The sequence below is a fragment of the Mizuhopecten yessoensis genome, unplaced genomic scaffold (assembly GCF_002113885.1).
Source record: "Mizuhopecten yessoensis strain PY_sf001 unplaced genomic scaffold, ASM211388v2 scaffold8745, whole genome shotgun sequence".
NCBI classification, from domain to species: domain Eukaryota; kingdom Metazoa; phylum Mollusca; class Bivalvia; order Pectinida; family Pectinidae; genus Mizuhopecten; species Mizuhopecten yessoensis.
In genome coordinates, this window is record NW_018407700.1 from 1,860,826 (window position 1) to 1,883,657 (window position 22,832).

At 35.7% G+C, this 22,832-nt stretch overlaps 1 protein-coding gene across 2 annotated transcripts in view; it reads right to left on the minus strand.

Moving 5' to 3' along the window:
* Nucleotides 1-15,837, minus strand: part of LOC110456464 (AT-rich interactive domain-containing protein 2-like) — a 47,153-nt gene extending 31,316 nt beyond the window's left edge. For both annotated transcript variants that reach the window (XM_021507242.1, XM_021507241.1), the window contains exons 1-2: nt 15,330-15,837; nt 15,141-15,234 (exon numbers count right to left, since the gene is read on the minus strand). In XM_021507242.1, coding sequence (XP_021362917.1) covers nt 15,141-15,234; nt 15,330-15,421 — 186 coding nt within the window. In that variant the 5' untranslated portion in view covers nt 15,422-15,837. The remainder of the gene's footprint in view (nt 1-15,140; nt 15,235-15,329) is intronic.
* Between the last annotated feature and the right edge of the window lie 6,995 nt (nt 15,838-22,832).

A 22,832-nucleotide genomic window follows, 5' to 3' on the forward strand; every position in this document is an offset into this window, starting at 1 on the left:
CACCCCCACCCCCCAATCCTGTCTGTCTTACACACCTTGTAAACTAGGGGTGCCTTTATATAATGACTTACAAAGCAGCAAGTAATGCTACATGAATCAACCTTAAACAGCACATAACTGTTTTCTTTTACTATTTTATCAACCAGGATATATAAAGACAGCATGATTTCTGGGACGCAGGCTTCAGTATAAATATGTCTGGCTAGCTAACAAATAACTTGTATCTAAAAGGAAAACCATATTGAAAGTTTCAATATGATGCTAGCATAACAACTGAATGTAAAAAAATTCATTGCATACTCCAAAATAAAATATACATATATTATAACATTCAGCCTCAATTCATTCTGATTGTATGCTGGCAACATCTGCAAAATTGCAGTCTGTTGTGCTTGGGAGAACAAGTATAGAATCCGATGTAAAATAAATTACAATTTCAGGTAAAGCATACATTTCAGAACTGTTGGTGCATTCTAACACTGAAGATAAATTCATCAGATTTAAGCTTGACTGAAGGTATTCATACTAACTAAATCCCATCTCCACCTGAAAAGTATGGTATGCATAAAATTTACCCTAATTTGTTAACAACAGCTTTGCGAGTTCTGATTAAGAACTCTACTTCCATCGCTACCTTCCCACCCATGCCTTGCTTTATTTCCGTTGGAACTTTATTAGGCAATGCACTTTTGCCAGCAAAATCAATTCCTCAGTGTAGAAATTGTACCGCAACAAATTCTTTCAAAGAAACCAGAATTGACACTTAGTTATTCAAGCACGAGAAAAAGGGAAAAAAAATCACCACTGATCAGAAAAATAGGTGTTCCTTTCGCACAGGTCCTGGTTAAACAGGATTCATTGTATTCACAAAACATGGATGATGAATGCACATCATCAAAAACACACATAAAGAATACAGCTGTATAGCAGTGAATTAAAACTAACACACAACCTGGCCTTGGACGCCTGACCCAGATCTAGAGCTAACAATATCAACACCAACACTGAAAGAGAATATAATGATGCTCCATGCAAGTTCCTATGAAAGAGATTTTACTTGATTTCAAACAACATACAAAATGAAACATTTTCTTTTCCCAACAGGGGAAGTCATTCTAATAATATCCTGATATCTGCAAAGGATAAAGGATCCCAATCAAGGGTTGTTGAATATATCAATACATGGTGGAATTTATTATTGAGGATGCTCCTATAGTTACCATGTCTAAGCTTGCACTGAACACGTGCACTTACACAATCTCTTGCTTGTTGTGAAAAATGCAGAGATAAAACAAAAAAATTCATTTGTAAGTAGCAGCTGTAAACATCTCCACCAGCAGCCACCAAGACCACAACAAAAACAGCTTTTAAGTATATCTAGGCTTGTGGTTTCACAATAAATGACAGCATCTCGCATATCTTGTTTTAAATTTCTATTTTATCATCAGCTTTGTTTTTCGTTTCTTTCCATTTTATCTGGCAGTAATAAATAATCACATTTCTATCCAATCAAAGCAGAAACCTGCAAATGCCTGACTTTTTGATTGATTTTTTTTGTTGTCTCCAAAATTTTCACGGCATTATACATGTATACAGAACATAAACCACTATCATGATCTGTTATGGTGTAGAGCAAACCCATATATTTCATTTCAGTTAAAAAACAACACCTCTGAGCGTCAAAGTCTTCGATGGAAACATCATATATGTACTTTTTGCTCAATGCTACCAGGCATATTACATAGCAGCTGCCACTTCAACAACAGCCTGACATTAAATATTTATAAAGTTTTCAAAGTTATCAACGAAATGTCAAAAAAATCTATATCTTTTCCCTCAAATTGCTCCATCTCAATCTATAATTGAGCAGAGCACTTTGCATATATGGTTGTGATGTGTGGTAGTATGAGTATTTCCACCAGCTGGTATAGCCAATGGATAAATCAGTAAGAGCATTGCTGCTTGTCTACATTTTATTAGCCAATTGGTACAGAAGATCAGGCAAAACAAAGCAATAAATCTGAATTTTATTTCCCAAAACACTCCTTCAGAGTATAGAAGGCTTACAACGCTTGTCAGCCTTTCTCTTTCCTGAAAGTGAGGTGAAATATAAAATTCAGACAAGACCTGTCTGAACAGCAAAACACAATCGATTCAACTACAATTGGAGTGAGAGGATTGCAGAATGACATTGCAAAAGTCATTCTCAATGGTATGCATTCAATTTCACTTCTTGTACAGATGATAATCCCTGTCCTGCACTTTGATTGGTTTACCAAAATAATGTCAGCAGTGCAAAATATAATAGGTATCACATGTATATAAATATGTCCAACAGATCTGTATCACAAGTATTTCCTATTCATGAACATTTTCTTTGTTTTTTGTTGTTATTGATTAACCAAGTAAAAAGTACCCAGTAGTAGGTGCTCACAATTTGCAACCAATAATTAAACTTGATGTCTTGTATATATATATATACATTGTGGATATATATGGAGCCCACTTTAAAGGTTCATGTAACCTTGAAATTGACTCTTTACCGATTTCACTGCATTTAGCACTCCTCCCCCTTTAATTTATTGTAAGGAATTGTATAGGCCCCTTCCCAGACCTGACAATCCCAATCAATGATTAATAGTACTAACACTTTAAAGCAGAAGTTTATGTCTGATGATCATGGCTGGCCTTTCCTGTGATGTTGATGAAAAATGTTATTATTCATGGTGTCTGCAGACAATTTTTCTTTTATAACTTGCATTTTATTATTCTTATAAAAGCCCCACTTTAAGACATTTTTGAAGCACCCTGGAAGCTTATTGTGTTTAATATATGGTTGACCTGTGTGGTACTTGTGTATACTGCAGTCATAATATTACACTTACCAACACAACAAGAAATATTCAAAATGAGTCAGACGTTGTTCCAAACATAATTTACAGTTTTTTGCATTGAACCCCTAGTAAGATGCTGTGACCTTAACATTGAAGATAAAGACATACGGTTCTGTGTGGTGTGCAACAATCTCATAATATACAAATAATTCATTTGATTGTTTAATCCTTACTGTGACCTGGAACTTGAGGGTACAGACCTCTGTATGGTATGCAAAAATACATATATGTGCAATTCATATGTATACTGTATTACATATTTTAGTAAATTTCCCAGATGCTTGTTTAAAATTATCAGATAGACTTGTAACTTGGTGGAGAGCCAAGCTCTACACAAACTATATTTAAATCATAAGCTTAATGCTGCAAATATTTCCTCATGGGAATTCTGGGATACACACAGAAATGAAGAATGCCAAAACAAACAAATGTTGGCATCAGCAAATAGCATTATGTGTCTCGGCTCTGCATGCATACATTGTATCGTGGTACCATAATGCAAAACAGAACACCAGCAGAATCTGTTTTCAAGCCTATATATAAAACACACCAGTAACACCGAACCTCACTCCTTAAAATAGGTTTGTCACAAACAGGAACATAACTATGATGTCCCTACCTCTTAAAACATCTGCCTTCGGTGTAAGACCAGAGAATGTGCGACACAACTAACAAAAGAACAAAGCTCCAGAGTGTTAAGCCTTTCATTGCATTGCAATTGTTGAAATGCACTTTTTTTTATCCCTTACCAGCTTGTTTCTTTCAAGCAATACATTTTATTTTAAAATATCTTTACACATGCAGATGTTGCAATGATATACAGAACACATGCACTACTTTGGAGTATTCAGATGCAATGTTGTCACATGTACACCACCTGTAGATGTAGGCATTCAGCCCATCTACACCACAGGTGGAGGACCAGGCCACCACAGGCACTTGCCATCTGTTTAATGACACAATTATTCAACTGTGTTCATACTAGGCAAAGAATAATATTGGCCACAATGCATCTAATAGATTGTTTGAAGTTGTTTTAAGCGTCACAAATAAACATATCACAAGTTATGCACTGATAATGTACTTCAAACGCCAAAACCTCTATACTTAACACCAAACTATGATAAATATCAAAATACCATAGATTTCAATCATTTATCTAAGAATGTTACACTAAAACTCCCCATATTAGAATTTGGGAACTTGGTAAGATTTGCATACCAGACACCAGCATATATTGTAAACAGTGTAGAATTAGGACAGCTATAGGAAGTGTCCTGTTAAGGTAAAGGTGTACTGTGTACACAGTACTAGTTTGTACATTAGTGTAACACCACCAGTAGACCACAGATTACACAGTGGTGACCTCATAAACACCACAAGTCTCTGGTATGCTGCAAATATAGGTCATGATCATTGATCTGGGAAATCCCAGGAATCTATTTATAATCGAGTGCTCTAGTGCTGTGGTACCTGGGCTGTGGACCATTCATACAGTACACACACAAACTCACACACACCACCATAGCACACTGCATACTACAGTCTTACTACGCTGCACTCCGTGACCACTGTAACCTGGATAGTGGCAGCCAGACACTTCCATATCGCTCTCCATACCTCCTCACACAAGGAAGGTTTCCTGGTACAAAATTACTGTCCAAGACATAACAACTTCCATACATTCCCTGTTACCAAGCTTACATATACAATGTGAGGTACAGTATGGGTAATTAACAGTTAAGTCTTATTAATTGGTAAACCAGAGTAGACTGAATTAACGGTATATTGACAAACATTATTGGCATTTTTGAAACCACTGATGTTTTTTTATTCTCATTTTCATAAAGTCTTTGTAAAAGAAGATTCATTGCCATTCCCTTTATAAACATCCAAGAACATTTGTTAACCAGAAAGTATGAAAATCTTTTACACATTGTTCACAAATTAATTCAATTTGTGATCACGAGGTTCTATAAATGTACAGGAAATAGTAATAAAATGAGAAATAATATTCGGTTATTATACACATTTTTTAAATGAAACTAATAACAGAAAGATTAAACCAATTTATTTGCTAAACTTACATCCCCCCACCAGTAATTATTTGCTAGCCTGTAAAATGTCACCAAAACAACAAATTCTATCTTTTTATGAGTTACAGTAAGAATGCTCAAATGGATATTAAAATGAGACGGTTCGCCAAACCTTGATGACTTATCAGTGTAGCCTAGACAAATGGCCTTTCTCCTTAGATACAAACTTGCATGCTGCAGGAATAAGATGCTGCAATTTAATTTCACTGGCAAAGATCACTAAACCAATCTTGCATCATAGTTTCTATGACAACCAGAGATTTATTAATTTGCCATGCACACCACAACAAACCCTAGGTATATATATTGTATTCCGTCAGTGTCCTCTGCCTGGGCCTTTGTTGTAATAGTAAAGTGTGGTGATGTTACCTTTACAATCATTCTCAAAGAAGATCTTGTCACTGCTAACTGAGTTTTCTTACCAAATACATTGTTAAATCACTTTGTATTTACAAACAGAAAACTGAATCATTTTAATAATGCTTCGTAACACATATATACTGGTCTCAACAGTTTTTTTCCTCTCACTTCGACAAACAACAGCTTTCGCAAAGACGTAAATATCTTAGGAGGTCATATTTAACATTTATTTAATGCTGTAAATGACTTGATCTTGTTGACCTTTTCAGCCCCCTGTGCACAGAAAGTACACCTTGTCTTTATGAAGCTGTTTGATGAGAGAAAGTCAAGCATACTCTATATTTTTGAAGTGCCTCTAAAGAGAAAGTGTACCCCATTCTTTTGAAGCCATCTCAGGAGATAAAGCAAAGTGTGCACCAAACTATTTTAAGGAATATCATACAGAAATCATACTGTATTTGCCTGCCTCAGGTCAGAAAAATCATGCCCTGTCCTTTGGTCATGGCCATGGGGTCACCTCAGGTCAGAGAAACCATACACTGTTCTCTGGAGCCAGCTCAGGTCACAAAAAGTATACACTGTCCTTTGGGGTCATCACAGGTCAGAGAAATCAAACCTTGTCATTTGGGGTCACCTCAGGTCAGAGAAAGCATACCCTGTCCTTTGGGGTCACCTCAGGTCAGAGAAAGCATACCCTGTCCAAATGACCTGTCCTTTAGAGCCACCTTGTCTGAGAAAGCATACCATGTGTCCTCTAGAGTCACCTCATGTCAAAGAAGCAATACCCTATCCTCTATCTAGTCACCTCAGGACAGAGAAAGGATACATATACCCTGTTGCTCTGAGCAGTGCCAACTCCAGGGGAAAGGATACCTTCAAGGAGAAAATATATGCAGTATACCCTGGCACTGTGCCAACAATTGGTGGCCCACACCAGTAACAATCTAGGTTTCATGCTCATCAAGTGCTCATTAATTTCTTGTAAACTTTCAAAAACAGCCATATAGCTATAATTGATCTAAGTCTCACAGAAGCTTTGCCAGAGGAAATATAGGTGCAAGAAAATGAAACAGATAATTACACCTGTACATTGGTAGGTAAACTGCCAGGTCATGCTCGAGAACAATCTTAGCTGCACATGCTATAAAACAAGATTGCATGGATTATTACGACAGCTGAATAATTCCACTTTATATAGCACACTGCCAAGAATGCATTTCAACTTAAATACAAAAATTCTATTCCAGCTCTCCTCTTGCAAAAAGTACAACTATCAGTACTGCAGACACATAGAAATAAATAATTTCAAATGAAACAATTACCGGTATACAAATTTCACATTCTGAAATAGTTTTCATGATTAATTCTTTATTGATTCATGATATGTAGTCATGGTACACACCATATCTATAAATCACAAGGTCATGTATACTGGATCCTGCTACAGTCAAGTCTGAAAATGGAATTCCTTTTCTAGGTTAACACAGCTCAGAATAATATATCATTAATACTTTATGAGACGCTTTACATGAACCACTTACAGTTATAACAAGTTGGGCTTCATTTAAAAATATAGGTTGCCATTTCATAACTAGGGGGAAGTGTTTTATTTATTTATTTTGCCTTCAGAGATTAATATTTCAGAAATAATACTTGTTATGACATTACAGGTTTTAATTAAACCATTTTGTTTTGCACTAAACATATTTTCTAGAGTAGGGTGCATATATTTAATACAACTCATTCAAAAGGTATATTTCATATTTCACATCCGATTAAATCCTAAATTAAGAGTGATAGGTTCAATTATAAATGCAAAGTATCTTAAATATAATGCATTTTGTTTCAAAGTTAAAAAAATAAATAAAAAAATCTACCACATACAATAACTACCTTATCACTTCAATGATAGTAATGTATTAAACTCTCTGCATCTTCCAATCTTTTGTTTTTGAGCATTGAGACGTGAATATAATTATTACTGAGTTCTAATTCTGTTGGTAATTATATATAATGATCATGATTTCTGAAATACTTATGGCAATAATGGAAAATGACAACTTTCTAAGCAGACAACCAGATTGTTTTATCATCCTGACTTATGAGGTTAATGGCAGATTTTTATTGCATGCCACTGAGCATGAATCACAGGTGACACATTGTCTGCATCTATTATATATTGCCTTACATGTACAAGCTATTCTATACAAGGCTGAAATGACCTTTGCCATCTCTACAGCAGAGGACAATTTAATCAAAGCAATAATATAGACACGTGGGTATACAAGGCTGATGTTTCCATTTTACATAGTAAACCAATGCAGCTCAACCCAATACAACAGAATGCTCTCCTTCCAAAACAAAACAAAAGCAATTGAACCCGACTTTGTCGAGATAACGACCTTGTAACCCTATTGGAACACTGTTAATAAAGCGTCAATTCTGTGCACATCTCACCAGCTTTACTACCGTAAAACATGTATCAGATATGCACATGCTTTGATAGCTACAGAGCTGCAAGATATGTAGATCTTGGTAAATTGATTCCATGCCAAGCACATTCAATTGATTTTGGCAGATGTGCCTTTTTTTTCTCACCACTTACCCTTTACTGTTTACTTCCTCTTACTTAATGTGTGTAGTACTCTCTACAGACAAAACAGCCAAGATGGCTTTGTTCATAAACTTTGTCAGGAACCCTGCATATATACTACACTGAATTTTATGCCTAATTATGGGTGTTTTCAGCTTATCTTTAACTTCTATAGTCGATCCGTTAGAATCTACAATAAATGCACATATTTTTGACTGTACCACGAGATATGAGGACACTGGTTGTGTGTAGTTAAGCAACATTTCTTACCTGAACAATTGCAGGAACTATTTCCATGTGCCCAAGTACATTCTAACTCTTTAGGTCCTAAACATGTTCCCTTGATTTCTTCAAAATGAAATAAATTTGTGTGAAAACCATTTGGTGTACTTGTACAATATAAAATGGAGTAATAGGAACATGAAATGGCTCTAGATTGGTTTAGTAAATGAGTTGAGGTAATTGGTCTTTTTTGTCAGAACACATGTAAGCCAAGTGATGATGGTGCCTCAACCAACCTCGCAATGAAAAGGATATCAATGAAGTAGGGCTGTGAAAATTCATCATTTTCTCATTATACAACACACATATTTGATACAAAACCACAATAAGATATTCAATATTACAATATTTGAAACCAAATGATAAAACAAGAGAAAACAAGAAAACAAAACGAAATTTATTCTTCTACCCAGTTTTAAATGGTGCAAAACTTTGCAGCTTACCATACTCCTATAACATAAGAGGCCTTTTTTCTATCGGATGTGATTTTGCTGACTGCATTCTCTTATTTCAAAAGCATCAAATCTTTGATGCAGATTCCGCACGAAATCCAGGCGGAACAAATCAGCTTGAAAAACTCACTAAAGTGGTTCCAAATCTTTGATGCAGATTCCGCACGAAATCCAGGCGAAACAAAATCAGCTTGAAAAACTCACTAAAGTGGTTCACAGTTCATGAAATACATGTCCATGTCGTGGTAGACTTTCTCCAACATAACTTTACAACAGGCTTCTTGCGTTGGTACAAAATAACAGGCGTTTTAAAACGGAAAGAAATAGTACAGAGTTTGTTTGAATTCCGCTTGTATAACATTGCATGTAATCCATTTTTGTATTAACCGGGAAATCACAGCCAATGTTGACTGCTTCACTTCGAAATCTCTTCAAAAGAGGAAAAACTCATTATTTATGTCTTTGACACAAAATTCTTCTCATTTAATCATGTATTTATTGAAAGGAATATATATTGGACACTGTTGAACATTTAAATGTATGTAAACACACTATACTTTTCTAAATCTGATCTTTGAAAATTTCATGGTCAGCATCGGGAAAATCAGCTATGGGCAGTTATAGGTTACGAGACGCCTGTCAAAAGTATCTCGCCGTGTAAACCTCTAACACTGTTAGAGTACAGCTTACCACTGCAATTCACCTCAAGCGAGCCTATTAATACATCAATCTCAAATATCTTCATATGATGAGAAAATATCTTTTGTCATGGCAATATTTGAATTCATATTGATTTTATAACCATACCACTGTATCATGTTCAGGTGTATACCACTAAACATTTTTTTTAACATTTTTTCATATTTGTTACACGAATGTGAGGACACATGGGAAATTGACACGGAAAAAATATTCAAATGTTAGGTTTCCGAAAATTGCATATTATATCGATTCTATAAACCATTTAACATTGTGTGATTTTGTGCATCATGTCATACATGTACACCAACAACATATAGTGAACTCTTTGTAACACTGTCATTAAATGTACTGTAGTTCACCATGGCCAGCAGTTCGTGAACTTGCAATGTCCCATACAATAAGTACATGATAAAATACACAATGTGATCTTGTAATCATTTATAAAAATGGTGCCCTTTGGTGTTAATTTGGTAAAATAAAAAGTATACAATTAGCTTGTAACTGAGTTTAATGTCCGGAGATAGTATGGTCCTTTGTAATTGTGTGAAGTTTGATCCAAATCCCTCAAGGAATGAAGCCGCTAGAGCGCTGACAAGGATTTTCTAAAAATAGTAATGGTACCTTGACCTAACAACCCTGAAACTCAAACTTGTTCAGGTTATTATTGTCCTTTGTAATTGTATGAAGTCTGATCAACATCCCTCAAGGAATAAAGCCACAAGAGCGACGACAAGGATTTTCGAAAAATAATATCGGTGAACTTGACCTTGATCTAACAACCCTGAAACTCAAGCTCGTCCAAGATATTGTGTTTCTTTGTAATTGTGTTGAGTTTGATCAAAATCTCTTGAAGAATGAAGCCACTGGGGATTAACAAAAATTTAAAAAATAGTAACAGTGACCTTGACCCAACAACCCTGAAACTCAAACTTGTCCAAGATATTATGGTCCTTTGTAATTGTATGAAGTTTGATCAAAATCCCTCAAGGAATGAAGCCGCTAGAGGGCCGACAAGGTTTTTCTAAAAATATTATCAGTGACCTTGACCTAACAACCCTGAAACTCAAACTTGTTTGAGATATTATTGTCCTTTGTAATTGTATGAAGTTTGATTAAAATCCCTCAAGGAATGAAGCTGTTAGAGCGCTGACAACGATTTTCTAAAAATAGTAACGATAACCGTTCTTGAAGTCATCAGAACAGGTCCCTAGGTTACAGGTTTACAGACTATGATACATGTACATACAACTATATATTATATATATAGGCTTGACAATACTTTGCAGACAGAGTCATGTTGATGGCTTTTATCAAAGCGTCCCATTGGGGGCAGAACTTTTGACTTCTGTACCATTTACCATCATAGGTATCAATAGTGGTCTCATGTTTGTTACATGTATACATTTCCACTCGAGACCTACACTAAAATTCTTATTATTATGCTTTGGAATCAACAACAGTTGGAAGTTTTCTGTGAATGTTGTTTTTCAGAACAAAATGTAAAGGAGGATAAAGGTCTTCATCACACGCTGCATTTCAAAGGAAAATTTATATTGTCAAAGATGGATCAGCAATTGCATATAATTGATATTTATAAACATGAAATCAGACCTCGTGCACATGTTGATCACTCAATTTTAATGATTATTTTTCAAACAACTTATTATTTCCAAGGATTTTGATAATATTAACACACTTCAGCTTATTGAGAGCGACTGATGTCAGATTCAGATCTAAAATATTGAGCTCATTTTCAAAAATAGCACAAGAGGTTTCAGCCAAATAATTAAAAAGATATTCTGCTTTTAGTACATTATCAGTATAATCAATGAACACATATATAGGGTTCCTGTATTTTATAATAAACAAAAGCAAAAAAACAAAATTGCTTATTCTGTATTTTACAAAACAAAACATCTATAGGTATGATCATTGAATCTATATACTTTTGAAACAAAGCAGAACAGAAGTCTTGTTCTATCAAATAATGTTTCTCAAGGGAAGCTGTCACTATCCAAAAAAGGTTGGGTCTTCTTTCAATAAATCTCTAAACTATCATATAAATTTGAAGTTTTAACTTCAATTTGAATATTTTAATGCGCTAATATCATTATGTATGCTCATTAAACCAACACACACTCCAAGGAAGATAACTCCAATTTAGTTCACTGATTGGTCAAAATCACGACATAAAAACCAATGAAACTGTTGGTAACAGGGTACTTCATTGAACTAGTTATCACCTAGTCATTGAAGGATTGCTACGTACACCACATTTAAGTCAAGCCTAAAGCATGCAGTATAAGAGAATTGTCCTTTTGTGCTTGATACAGTTATACCAACCAATTCTTTGTTGAGGCAACATTTTTTTTGAATTTGCAGCACATGTACATCTATCACCTAATTCTGAAAGACAAGCATCTTTTTTCTGTTTCCTTCTCATTAATATCCAATGAAACATGTTACAATACTTCACAGTTATTCACCCTAGTAGTGGTGTACCGATAATCGTAAACATCGCTTAAATCGAGTTTGAAATGGGTCTGATCCAATAATCAATTTTGCTGATGAAAGATTGATTATGTTCAATTGTATTGAAGAATTAAAATTACAAAACATACGATAAGCACCTTGTAACCTCAACCTTATTATCGGCGATTTACCCACATTTTCAAAGTTCGGATTTTGATTACATTTAGTTTAATACATAAATTTAAATGCTGACAGATTAAAAAAAATACCTCTTTTTACAAATCTATGATAAATTCTGCATTATGTTGACAAAAATGGAATAAAATTGATCTTTCCTTTTCTAACTTGAAGCAGACGCAACACCTGCACCGACATTATAAATTGTTAATGTAAAAATAGAATTGTTTTTGGTAAATAAGCAGAATTGCTTAATACATACATCCACATTTTGGATCAACCGAAACCGCCATATTTGAAAGCTAGTAAAATGAAGCTAGCAGGAGTGTTTTTCGTGATAAATTATTATTAATATGCTATGTTATAGTGATTGGAGCATTCAAATGGGGGTAATTAGTACCTTAACTGTGAGTACACCTAGTTGTCATCAAGTTTTGAGTCAAAACAGAGATAAAATTGAATCCTTCCTTCCACCTCCTTCAAAATGGTTTCTAAAATCAAAGCATAAAAAAGATTCATGCAGTTATGTACCAAAATTACATTCTTTACGACTGAATTAGGTGCAGAATCTAGACTAGCAGCTGATGACAACTACAGGGTTCCCATTCACACAGAAATGTGCACGATTCGCGCACATTTTAAATAAAGAGCCTAATGATTTTGACTGCCTTATGTGTCATGCACGTGCAGAATTTTGTGTGTTTGGCATTCCAAAAAATTCCACCTCAACGAAATGTGATTTCAAAAGGCAAGAAACTAGTCGAAGTCAAAAAAAGGGAAGTTGTTGGGTTTTCCCTTTTTCTCGGCAGGTAGTCTTGCTTATGAAACGTTTAATATGTTAATCGTAATGGCCCACTCGTCTGGATGGTAAAGCGCTTCGACGACCAAGAAGAATACACACAACCAAAATCAATGAGGAACAGTCAACACTTTTCAAAACACTCGTTTACGGGAAGTGCCGACGGTTCCCGAATGCCACACCCCAAGTTTTTTTTAAGTCTGCCCAAACTTCAAAGCTAACAGAATTTTACTTTTTCCGTATCACAACTTCGGTTTGGATGCTGTAAAAGATGTCCTTACTAGACTCATCCCCGCATATATAACAAAATGGTGGATTATTAATGTATATTTCAGATAAGTTGTAACTGCTGCAAGAATTAAACAGGTAACATTGAACCAATGTTGTTGTTTCATGTCGTTATTCATATACATACACATTTTCACTTTCACAGCATTATGACTAACTGGCAGCTAGTCCGAGAGATAGACATTTACCCAGCAACGAATGATACGATTCATTGTATTCAAAACAGTGCTGTAGTGATGGTCCCCGATTGGGATTGATGATAGTTTAGGTTTTTTCAAAATATTAGTAGGTTTATCGTGACTTATAAAGAATTTTTCAATTTAGCGAGCCTCTATTGAGCTAAAACGAAAAATTTGTGACAAGTTTCATAATTTTCATATGAAATGAAAACGATTGCCAGATCCTTTTTATCACATTATCAAGATTTGTGGCATTTATTTGTGTAAAACGACAATTTTCATGACTCTAATGTGCAAGTCTATGCCATATTTTGTCCTTGGCGTGACATTATGGTTGTTACAATTGAAACTTACAACCAATCAGAGGCCTGATAGGTCATATTACATGGGTTAATTAATATGCAAACATATATAGCATGGGTACAGTCACTGGATGATTGGATTACACGACTGTTGTGTGCTATTAAACAGATACACAGAAGAAGCACATGTTGTTTTCTTGTGTACATGACAACGGTACGGAAAGAGTTAGGCAAATAATCTTGTAGAAACTGATTATTGAAAATTGACCAATCAGAGCACAGTACTCTGCTAATTATTTATGGATGGATTTCGCTCAGATTTGAACTAAGCCTCAGTCTCTGTATAATGTACATGCATACCAAGTTTCATATTCAAACATGTTATCTTGCAGAAACCAAAAAGGTGTGGACAGGTGAATGCACACTTCCGATACCATAACACTTTCCGTGAAAATTTTTGACAGGCACATAAAAAAAATCAAAAACTTTCGGTCAGATATATATATGTTACAGTGGCTTGTGAGTAGGCGGTTCAACTTTGCAAATTTCTGCAGTCTAAAAGATAGGCTTCTAGCCATATAACTGGGTATTATTATAAGTGGTGGAAATTTGGTTAAAATTCATAAGATTATTGGTCCTAAATGTTATTTTATATCAGTTTGATAAGACTTCAACAATAAATGCTTCTGAGATTGACACAATTCTTCCTGTGACAATATATCAGTCAACTTTAAGCTTTTATGCCAGTTTAAATCAAAGAACTTCTGAATGCAAGTTGATAAAATTCACACCCTAAGATTTTTAGAGGGTAAAAATAGAAACACATTGTTTTTGCTAAGGAGTAAGGTGTTCAAGATTATCAGCCAACATTGACTTGGTGGAATTAAGAATGGATAATTAATTTAATGCACTTTAGTAAATATATAATAAAGAGTGTTACTGACTATGCTTGGCAAAAATAACATTTCAAATCCAATTTTTAACTGATTATCATTTTGTTAGTAAATAAATACTATCAAGATCTAATCAGAATGGACCAGACATTAATCAATTAATGGAGTTCTTCAACTATATTATAAAACCAAAGAAGACTGAACAAAGACTACTTCAGGAAAAATTCAGAGATTCCTATATTCATTTATTTTGTAAATTTGAAAACCAGGTCAACCTTTCATTAGATGGGCTGTTTGCATTTTAATTAGTTATACTCTTATGAGTAGCACAACATGAATGACAATAGTCATTTAAATATAACAACAAATATAACGAGCAAGTGACAAAATAAACAATGGATGAGAGAAAATATAACAGAAATGAAAATCTGCTATTTATGATGAAAACAACAGCCCCTCCCCTTCCAAGCAATGGAAGCCATCTTTGATAAAAAGCGAAACAGTAAACGCCATTAAAAGTGACCCAGTCAAATATAATTCTATCGAGAATATTATCATGCAGATAGTACAACAACAAGAGACGCGCGTGGCTGCAATTGATATATAAACGACTCAGAACGGAGGTAAATTCAAACACACTGGTGAGTTTACCTTTCGCCATCCACCGAAGCCGATCACTCGTCGGTAGAGCAAATACAGGTCGACTTCTTTTCCACCTATTCGAGGGATTCTTGTTATTGGGGTTCTGCAAAAGATGACAAATGACACATCATATTAATCACTTAACAAAAAAGTATAAAAATAATACGATAAATGTTGAAATCATACGAAATTACGTACCCTCTATTGCAATGAAATTGTTTGAGTTCCTTCAGAAAGTCATTTTGTTCTTGCTGGTAAGTGAACGGGTCTTTGTTCAAAATCCCAGCCATAATATCAGCAAACGCGAACTAAACAGAAACTAAATAAACCCCATGCGCTCAAAACAAACGATAACAATCGTTCTGTGACCACAGCGTACACGGAAACACAGCACAAGGGTGGTCAGACGAACGGAAAATCCTCGATAATTCGGGGATTCCACATCCGAGTCGGCTGCAATGACACTGCTAACACAACATTAAAATTCACACAGAACAGTCCTTAGAACGAAGATCGGGGTCATGTAATGACTCCCGATGATAGTTAAGGAGTATTACTCCCTTATAAGCTGTCCGTAGCTCAACCTTGAGGCTTCATAGTTGACCATACGTGCATAAAATCTTGGAAAATCGTAACAAAAAACATAATGATCATGCCTAACCAACATTGCTCTCTAGAGGGGTCTGCATAATGAAGCATTGCCTCGGTATAGTTATTCAAGATGGCGGACAACCTGGCACACAACGAGGGCACGCGGATGACGTGGTTTGAGGTGAAATTAGCGAAACGTTTCCACCATATATGTGGAAACTGCAAACGCTAATTAACTCCTCAATAAAAAAATATAGTATTCCTGTGTATATGAGTTATGTATGCAGTTATTTGCCGTCGTTTATTTACATTTCTTTTGATCTTGCCGCATCGCCATTGTTGTCCTTCAACTCGCACAATAGGAAAAATAGTACTATCTAAATTAAGCCATATTGCAGGAACGAAAGCATAGCGCCTTCAAAAAGTGATGCAGCATGTTTAACCTAAGTAATAGAGAGATTTTTTTCTATGACTGTAGCGTGCAATATACGTCGAAAGGATGTTTGCCGGTCTTCTTTGTTCACTCTGTAGCCAGGAACGACAACTCCTGGCCAATTTACCTGTGCGATCACCTGCGACACATGGCACAGGTGCGAGGGGATACTTCATTGAGGAAGAAAACAAAGGAAATCGTACACATGGCCTCAAATCGATTATTGATCGATTGTTTGATATCATATTGTTATTACTGAGTTATTGATTATATGACGAGCAAAATTGTACGACTGCCCACAAGGATACGAACAGACAGTTGCAAGGATTTGAAAGTGGTATTTCCATAAAGTATCAATTGCAGTATTTATTGTTATATATATATATTTATGTTATGATATCGACAATTAAGTTGAATTATCATTGCGTCCACTTTCAAAAGTTTGAAAGCAAAGGGAATATTCTATCAAGACTGAAAGATGCAAATGTGACGTTCCGCGATGCATAATACGGCTGCTTCTTTTCATTATCACCAGTATAAGATGTTGTACGACCTATTGTTCCGACAGCATGGTCAGGGTAAAACACTTTAGAATTTAATTTTGTATTTAGTGTTGTTAATTAAATTACTTCGAGCTACGTGTGATGGATCTCTAGTGACAAATGCTTCATAAAATATAAATTTATATATCTGCTCTCTTGTGCAACATTTAAGTAGAGTTATCTTTTAAAAGTATAACATATAGGACAAGGAAATTAGCAATATGTACCAATGAATGCATTACTAATTGATAATGTCACTTACCAATATAGCATAAGTCTACACAGAATTCCTCCATATACTTAGGTATTGAAACAATTGCGCCAATACCATCCAAATCGCAAGGAGGCGGTACAGTAAGTAGAAGACATCAACGTAGCGTAGCGTAGCTTATATTGCTAGCGTTCACCAGGAATTAAATCCTCCTAGGTGCCCGATACTAACGCATTGTAGTTGGACTCCTTATAAACACAGCACATAAACATTAAACAAATAGTAAACGTGTATTATCCGAACATATATCACATATTACAGCATCCAGTCGTCCAGGCGGCTCCACCAGCTTCCAATATCGCCAACTGTTCCTGTGTGCAATGAGTTGAATAAGCCTCTACAAAACGACGTAAAGTCCAACCATTGGACCGACAGTAAACTCCGAGGCCGCGCATTACTGCCGATACCTCAGCCAACAACACGGCGACGACAACAAACCCTACTTTCTGTTTGCCAGCACAGCATTCGATCCACGTGGTTCGATAGCGGTGTATCAACTTTTCCACGTGGTCGTATATTTTTGTATTGCACACTTGAAAACGCCCACTCTCAGTATCATGGCTTTCTGGGTTTCATTGATTCCGCCGATGGGAAAAGTCCCCGGTACGTACGCACGGAGAGTCAGTCACTCTGTGGCCACTGACGGAGCCACACTGAACAACACCTTAGGTCCCCCGTGCTAGACTAGAAGGCATTGGCTGTCCCAGCTCTCGTCTGCTAGGTTCGTATCATAAGGGCATGAAGCCTCGCTAATACGATAACTTGTAGACTTTTTTGTAAACTGTTGACATAACTTATCGTCCTGCGCCCTGCCCTCGGTTATGTCGGTATTAGTGTTGTAGTACACCTTTCCATTTCCATGCTGCCAAATTCACAGCCAATGTAGATACGGATTTCTGGGTCATCCAGACAACGATACGGATTTCTGGCAGATAAAGGGTACAAATGAAGAGCAACGCTAAAATTAGACGAGAACGTGCAAAACTCCCCTCCCAGCCCTTATAAGTTGATTTCCCCATATATCTCATAGTGCAAGGAAATGTTTCACTGTTCCCAATATTATAGACTAGCTAGCGGTAGAGGATCGTAGCAAAACGTGAAAGTTACACAAGAAACTCTTTCACTCGTTCTGATACTAATGACAAGCGTGACGAGGGATGAGGCTGCAGCGCAACGTGAAAAATTACACAAGAAAATGTATCCCTCTTATGCTTTAGTTTTCTCAATACACCAGACCAGTAAAGTGTACACCATTGACACCTCATTGTGGAAAAGGACCATTCTATAGGTAAACATTAGATATTACCAGTCACGTTACTAATTCATGGTTTTCAGAGCTTATATCAGCCGCTGGTTCATGAATGGGCATAGTGGGCGGTGTGTCGCATCCTAAAATGAGTTCAATGTGACCTCAATTTGACTTTGATCTTTACCTCAAGTATTAACTATCACAGCTACTGTTTCACGAATGGTCTCCAAACTGTATCGTTTCGCGGGGAGCGGGGGTATCCGAGAAGCCAACGTTTCGAGTTAAATCTTGCTGGTTTTGTAATCCTAACACTTACCACATACTAATTGATAACGAAACGCTACTATATTACACTGACTCGCTGATTGTCCATATAACCTAACCAGCTACTATGCGCATGCTCAATAATTGGTCATGTAACTTTACCATATTACACATACTCTCTAATGGGCCAGGTAACTCTACCAATTACACGCGCACAATAAATGGCTATGTAGCGCTACCATATCACATTGACTCCCATTTTGGTCTCGTGATCCTTTTATATTACACTGTCTCATTACTTTTTCATGATTCTACTAATTTCACAAGCTCACTAACAGGGATGTATAAAAATTCCACATGCCTACTGAAATGAAGTAACGCTACCATATTACACTGACGTATAAGTGGTCTCGTGATCCTACCATACTTCACTGACTCACTAATTGGTCTCGTGATCCTACAATACTTCACTGACTCACTAATTGGTCTCGTGATCCTACCATACTTCACTGACTCACTAATTGGTCTCGTGATCCTACCATATTACACTGATTCATTTATTGGTATCGTGATCCTACCATATGACACTAATTCACTTATTGGTCTCGTGATCCTTTTATATTACACTCAATCACTAATTGGCCCCGTGCACAATTGGTCTCGTGATCCTACCATGTTATACTGACTCACTAATTTGTCTCGTGATCCTACCATGTTATACTGACTCACTAATTTGTCTCGTGATCCTACCATGTTATACTGACTCACTAATTGGTCTCGTGATCCAACCGTATTACACTGACTCACTAATTTGTCTCGTGATCCTACCATGTTATACTGACTCACTAATTTGTCTCGTGATCCTACCATGTTATACTGACTCACCAATTGGTCTCACTAATTGGTCTCGTTATCCTACCATGTTATACTGACTCACTAATTGGTCTCGTGTTCCTACCATGTTATACTGACTCACAAATTGGTCTCGTGATCCTACCATTTATACTGACTCACTAATTGGTCTCGTGATCGAACCGTATTACACTGACTCACAACTTTGTCCAACATACCAAAAGAAAGTCAAAATCATAGTCTACCTGAAAATTACAGACCAATTACAATACTAAGCTGTACGGGCAAATTATTCACCACTGTTTTGAAGCTAACGATATTCTATCTGAAACCGTAGTGGCGGACCCAGGGGTGTTGCCCTAGTTGCCCGGGCAACCCCCTTTTTCTGTGTCCAAAAATAATCTGGACTTAAGTTTTTGAAGATTTTCCTCTTTTTCAGATGGGATTTTCTTCTAATATCAACCATCCTGTGAAGTATGATTTTTCTATGGCAAGCAGCAGTTTGAATATCTATATATGTCTAAACAATTAATCCTATTTTGTTTATATATTAGTAGGGTCTCCAGTCAGGTCAGTGGTGAAGGCTCAATGGACTGTCTACCTAATCGTATTGTTCTAATGTCACGGTGTGGTGATCACGCTGTCCGTTGAGAGAGGATAAAACCATCTGTTGGAATTAGGTATATATGTTAATTGTTATTTCAAAGGTAGAGTCCATTTCATGATAGATAAATCTGTATTTTCACCTGTGGTTTCATGTACACATGATCACTAGAAGTGATTTATTATACCTGTTAAAAAATATAAATTTCAAAGACAATAAAGCATCCCCCATAGCATCACGTTATCAGGTGAATAATAACCAATGTTAGCATAAAAACCTGGCATGTATATATATATCCCTTTTAACAGGTGTTGCCCTTGTACATATGCATGCATACAAATTCACAATAAAAGACAAACAGTCAAATCATAATTCATATTTATAACAAATTGCATGACACAAACGTCAACATTTTAACCAAAAATCTATTTTTTTTACCATTGCGTCGCACGCATGGAATATCAGAGAAAGTGTTTTTCTCCTGCCCACACAANAGCCTGGCATATATATATATATCCCTTTTAACAGGTGTTGCCCTTGTACATATGCATGCATACAAATTCACAATAAAAGACAAACAGTCAAATCATAATTCATATTTATAACAAATTGCATGACACAAACGTCAACATTTTAACCAAAAACCTATTTTTTTACCATTGCGTCGCACGCATGGAATATCAGAGAAAGTGTTTTTCTCCTGCCCACACAACTCCAACAACCCAGGTGGAGTATAAAATGGTCTGGGGTGGATGTTGCGGTATCTGTGATGTAGCATTCAAGTAAGGTGGCATTATAAAAAAGATGCCGTTGGTAGCACGGTCCCACTACAAACAGAACACAATACATCTCCAGCACACATGCATGCATACACACATAGGGAGAGATTAGCAAGGTGGCATAGGACTAGTAGTTAGCGCCTGATAAGGCAGCTCCTGCGAATTCCTCAAAATTGTTTATCCTTATGGTATTAATTGTATATCTTTGTATTATAAAGCGCTTTAGAGTGGCTTATGTTAGCTAGATAGGGCGCTATATCAAATGTTGTATATTATTGTTATTATTATTGTTTCAGAGAATTTGTTAACACTCGCTCCGCTCGGCCATCATAAAACATAAATACTGGAATAATACCGCAAACTCAGAAAACTATTCTTTGCCTTATTCGATCTGTTTGACAATGGAAATATTGTCCGATAAATTCTAGCTTTCTACGCTTGGCAGTGCTTGAACAAGTTTAGTATTACATCTTCAGAAAAAAATTCGCATCGCTTTGCTCGGCAGGGAAACTATAATTGACACAATCTCAGAATTAAAGAAGTTCTATATATTGTTAGGTGCCAGAAAGTAGTATATATGTACAACCAACATGACAATTATAATTTATTAGATTTTTTTAGTCTTTTTCTGAGTTTAAAATTTTGGGCAACACCCAACATTAATTCCTGGGTCCCATTTGTATACCTTATATTCTGTAATAACATAATTAAGAAGTCGAAATATCGATTTCAGTAAGGCTTTTGATCATGTATGGAGATCCAGAATTTGGTCTAAGCTTCTAAATTCTGGAATATCAGGGACATGTCTTAATGTTATTTTTCAAATGAACCAAAACATAAAATCATGTGTTAAACATACTGATAATGTATCTCGTTATTTGTATTGTCAATCTGGTGTACGTCAGGGGGAAAATCTATCTCCTCTGCTATTTGCCATTTTTGTTAATCACCTTGAGACAACCTTACATGTTCAAAATTGTAAAAATGGCGTTGCTATAGTTGATAACATGTTAACAAAATATTTAAAGATACTCGTTTTATTATATGCTGATGATACTGTCATCTTTGCTGACAATGCAATCGAAACTACACCAGTAAGCACAAGTCAAACTAATGCAATTGCTTTTGGTTCTAAATGCCGCAAGTTACCGAATTTTCCGTTATTTGATAATGTTCCAAAGAGTATCGATTGTTATAGATATCTTGGATTAACTTTTTCTAAAAACTGTTCCTTTTCATTGACAAAGAAGCACAGAAAAGGTCAGGCCACTAGGCTATGTTTTACTAAAATCAAGGATCCGCAAGTATACTACAAATTTACAATGATACATGTATACAATAATAGTCAAATGCATTATGATGCATATTGTACAATGACATACGTAATAACAATACAGTATATTACAATGGCATACGTGATAACAATACAGTATATTACAATGGCATACGTTATAACTCATTAATCGTGCAGCACGACAAAATGACATCATAAGAGACAGCATTTTACACTGAAATACACCAACATCGTAAGGTTCCGATACAGTGAAGTCATAACAATAGTATATTACAATGATAATGATACTATGGTAACTTTCAATGACGTACGTTACAGGTAATGATAGCAGGATTTAATATAGTCACATACATTGTATCGCACAGATGAACCGTATGTTACGAATAATTACAATCTAGTAGAACGGTAAAGTGATATTAACTTCCAGATTACAATATAGAAAGTACTCGTCGATGTTTCAACGTTGTTAATTATGATTAATTTACCATATATTTTATTTCACATAGGAAAGATAAAGCAGGAAACATTGGATAAAAGATTATACAGTGCTATTACGACGTTTTAACTTAAAAATAGGAATTTTCCTAATTTATTCAATTCCTTAATATTTTGAGTAGTAAATAGCTGAATTAATTTGAAAACACTTGGTCGTTTGTAATAATAAGGCTTAATAAACTCGCGCCTTAAGTCGTTGTAAAAATTACACTTTAATCTAAAATGAAATTCTTCTTCAATATCATTTTAGTTACATAAGTTACAGAATCTTTGATCTCTATGAAGGTTTCTATATCTGCCCTGTTCAATATTTAAGTTATGAGAGCT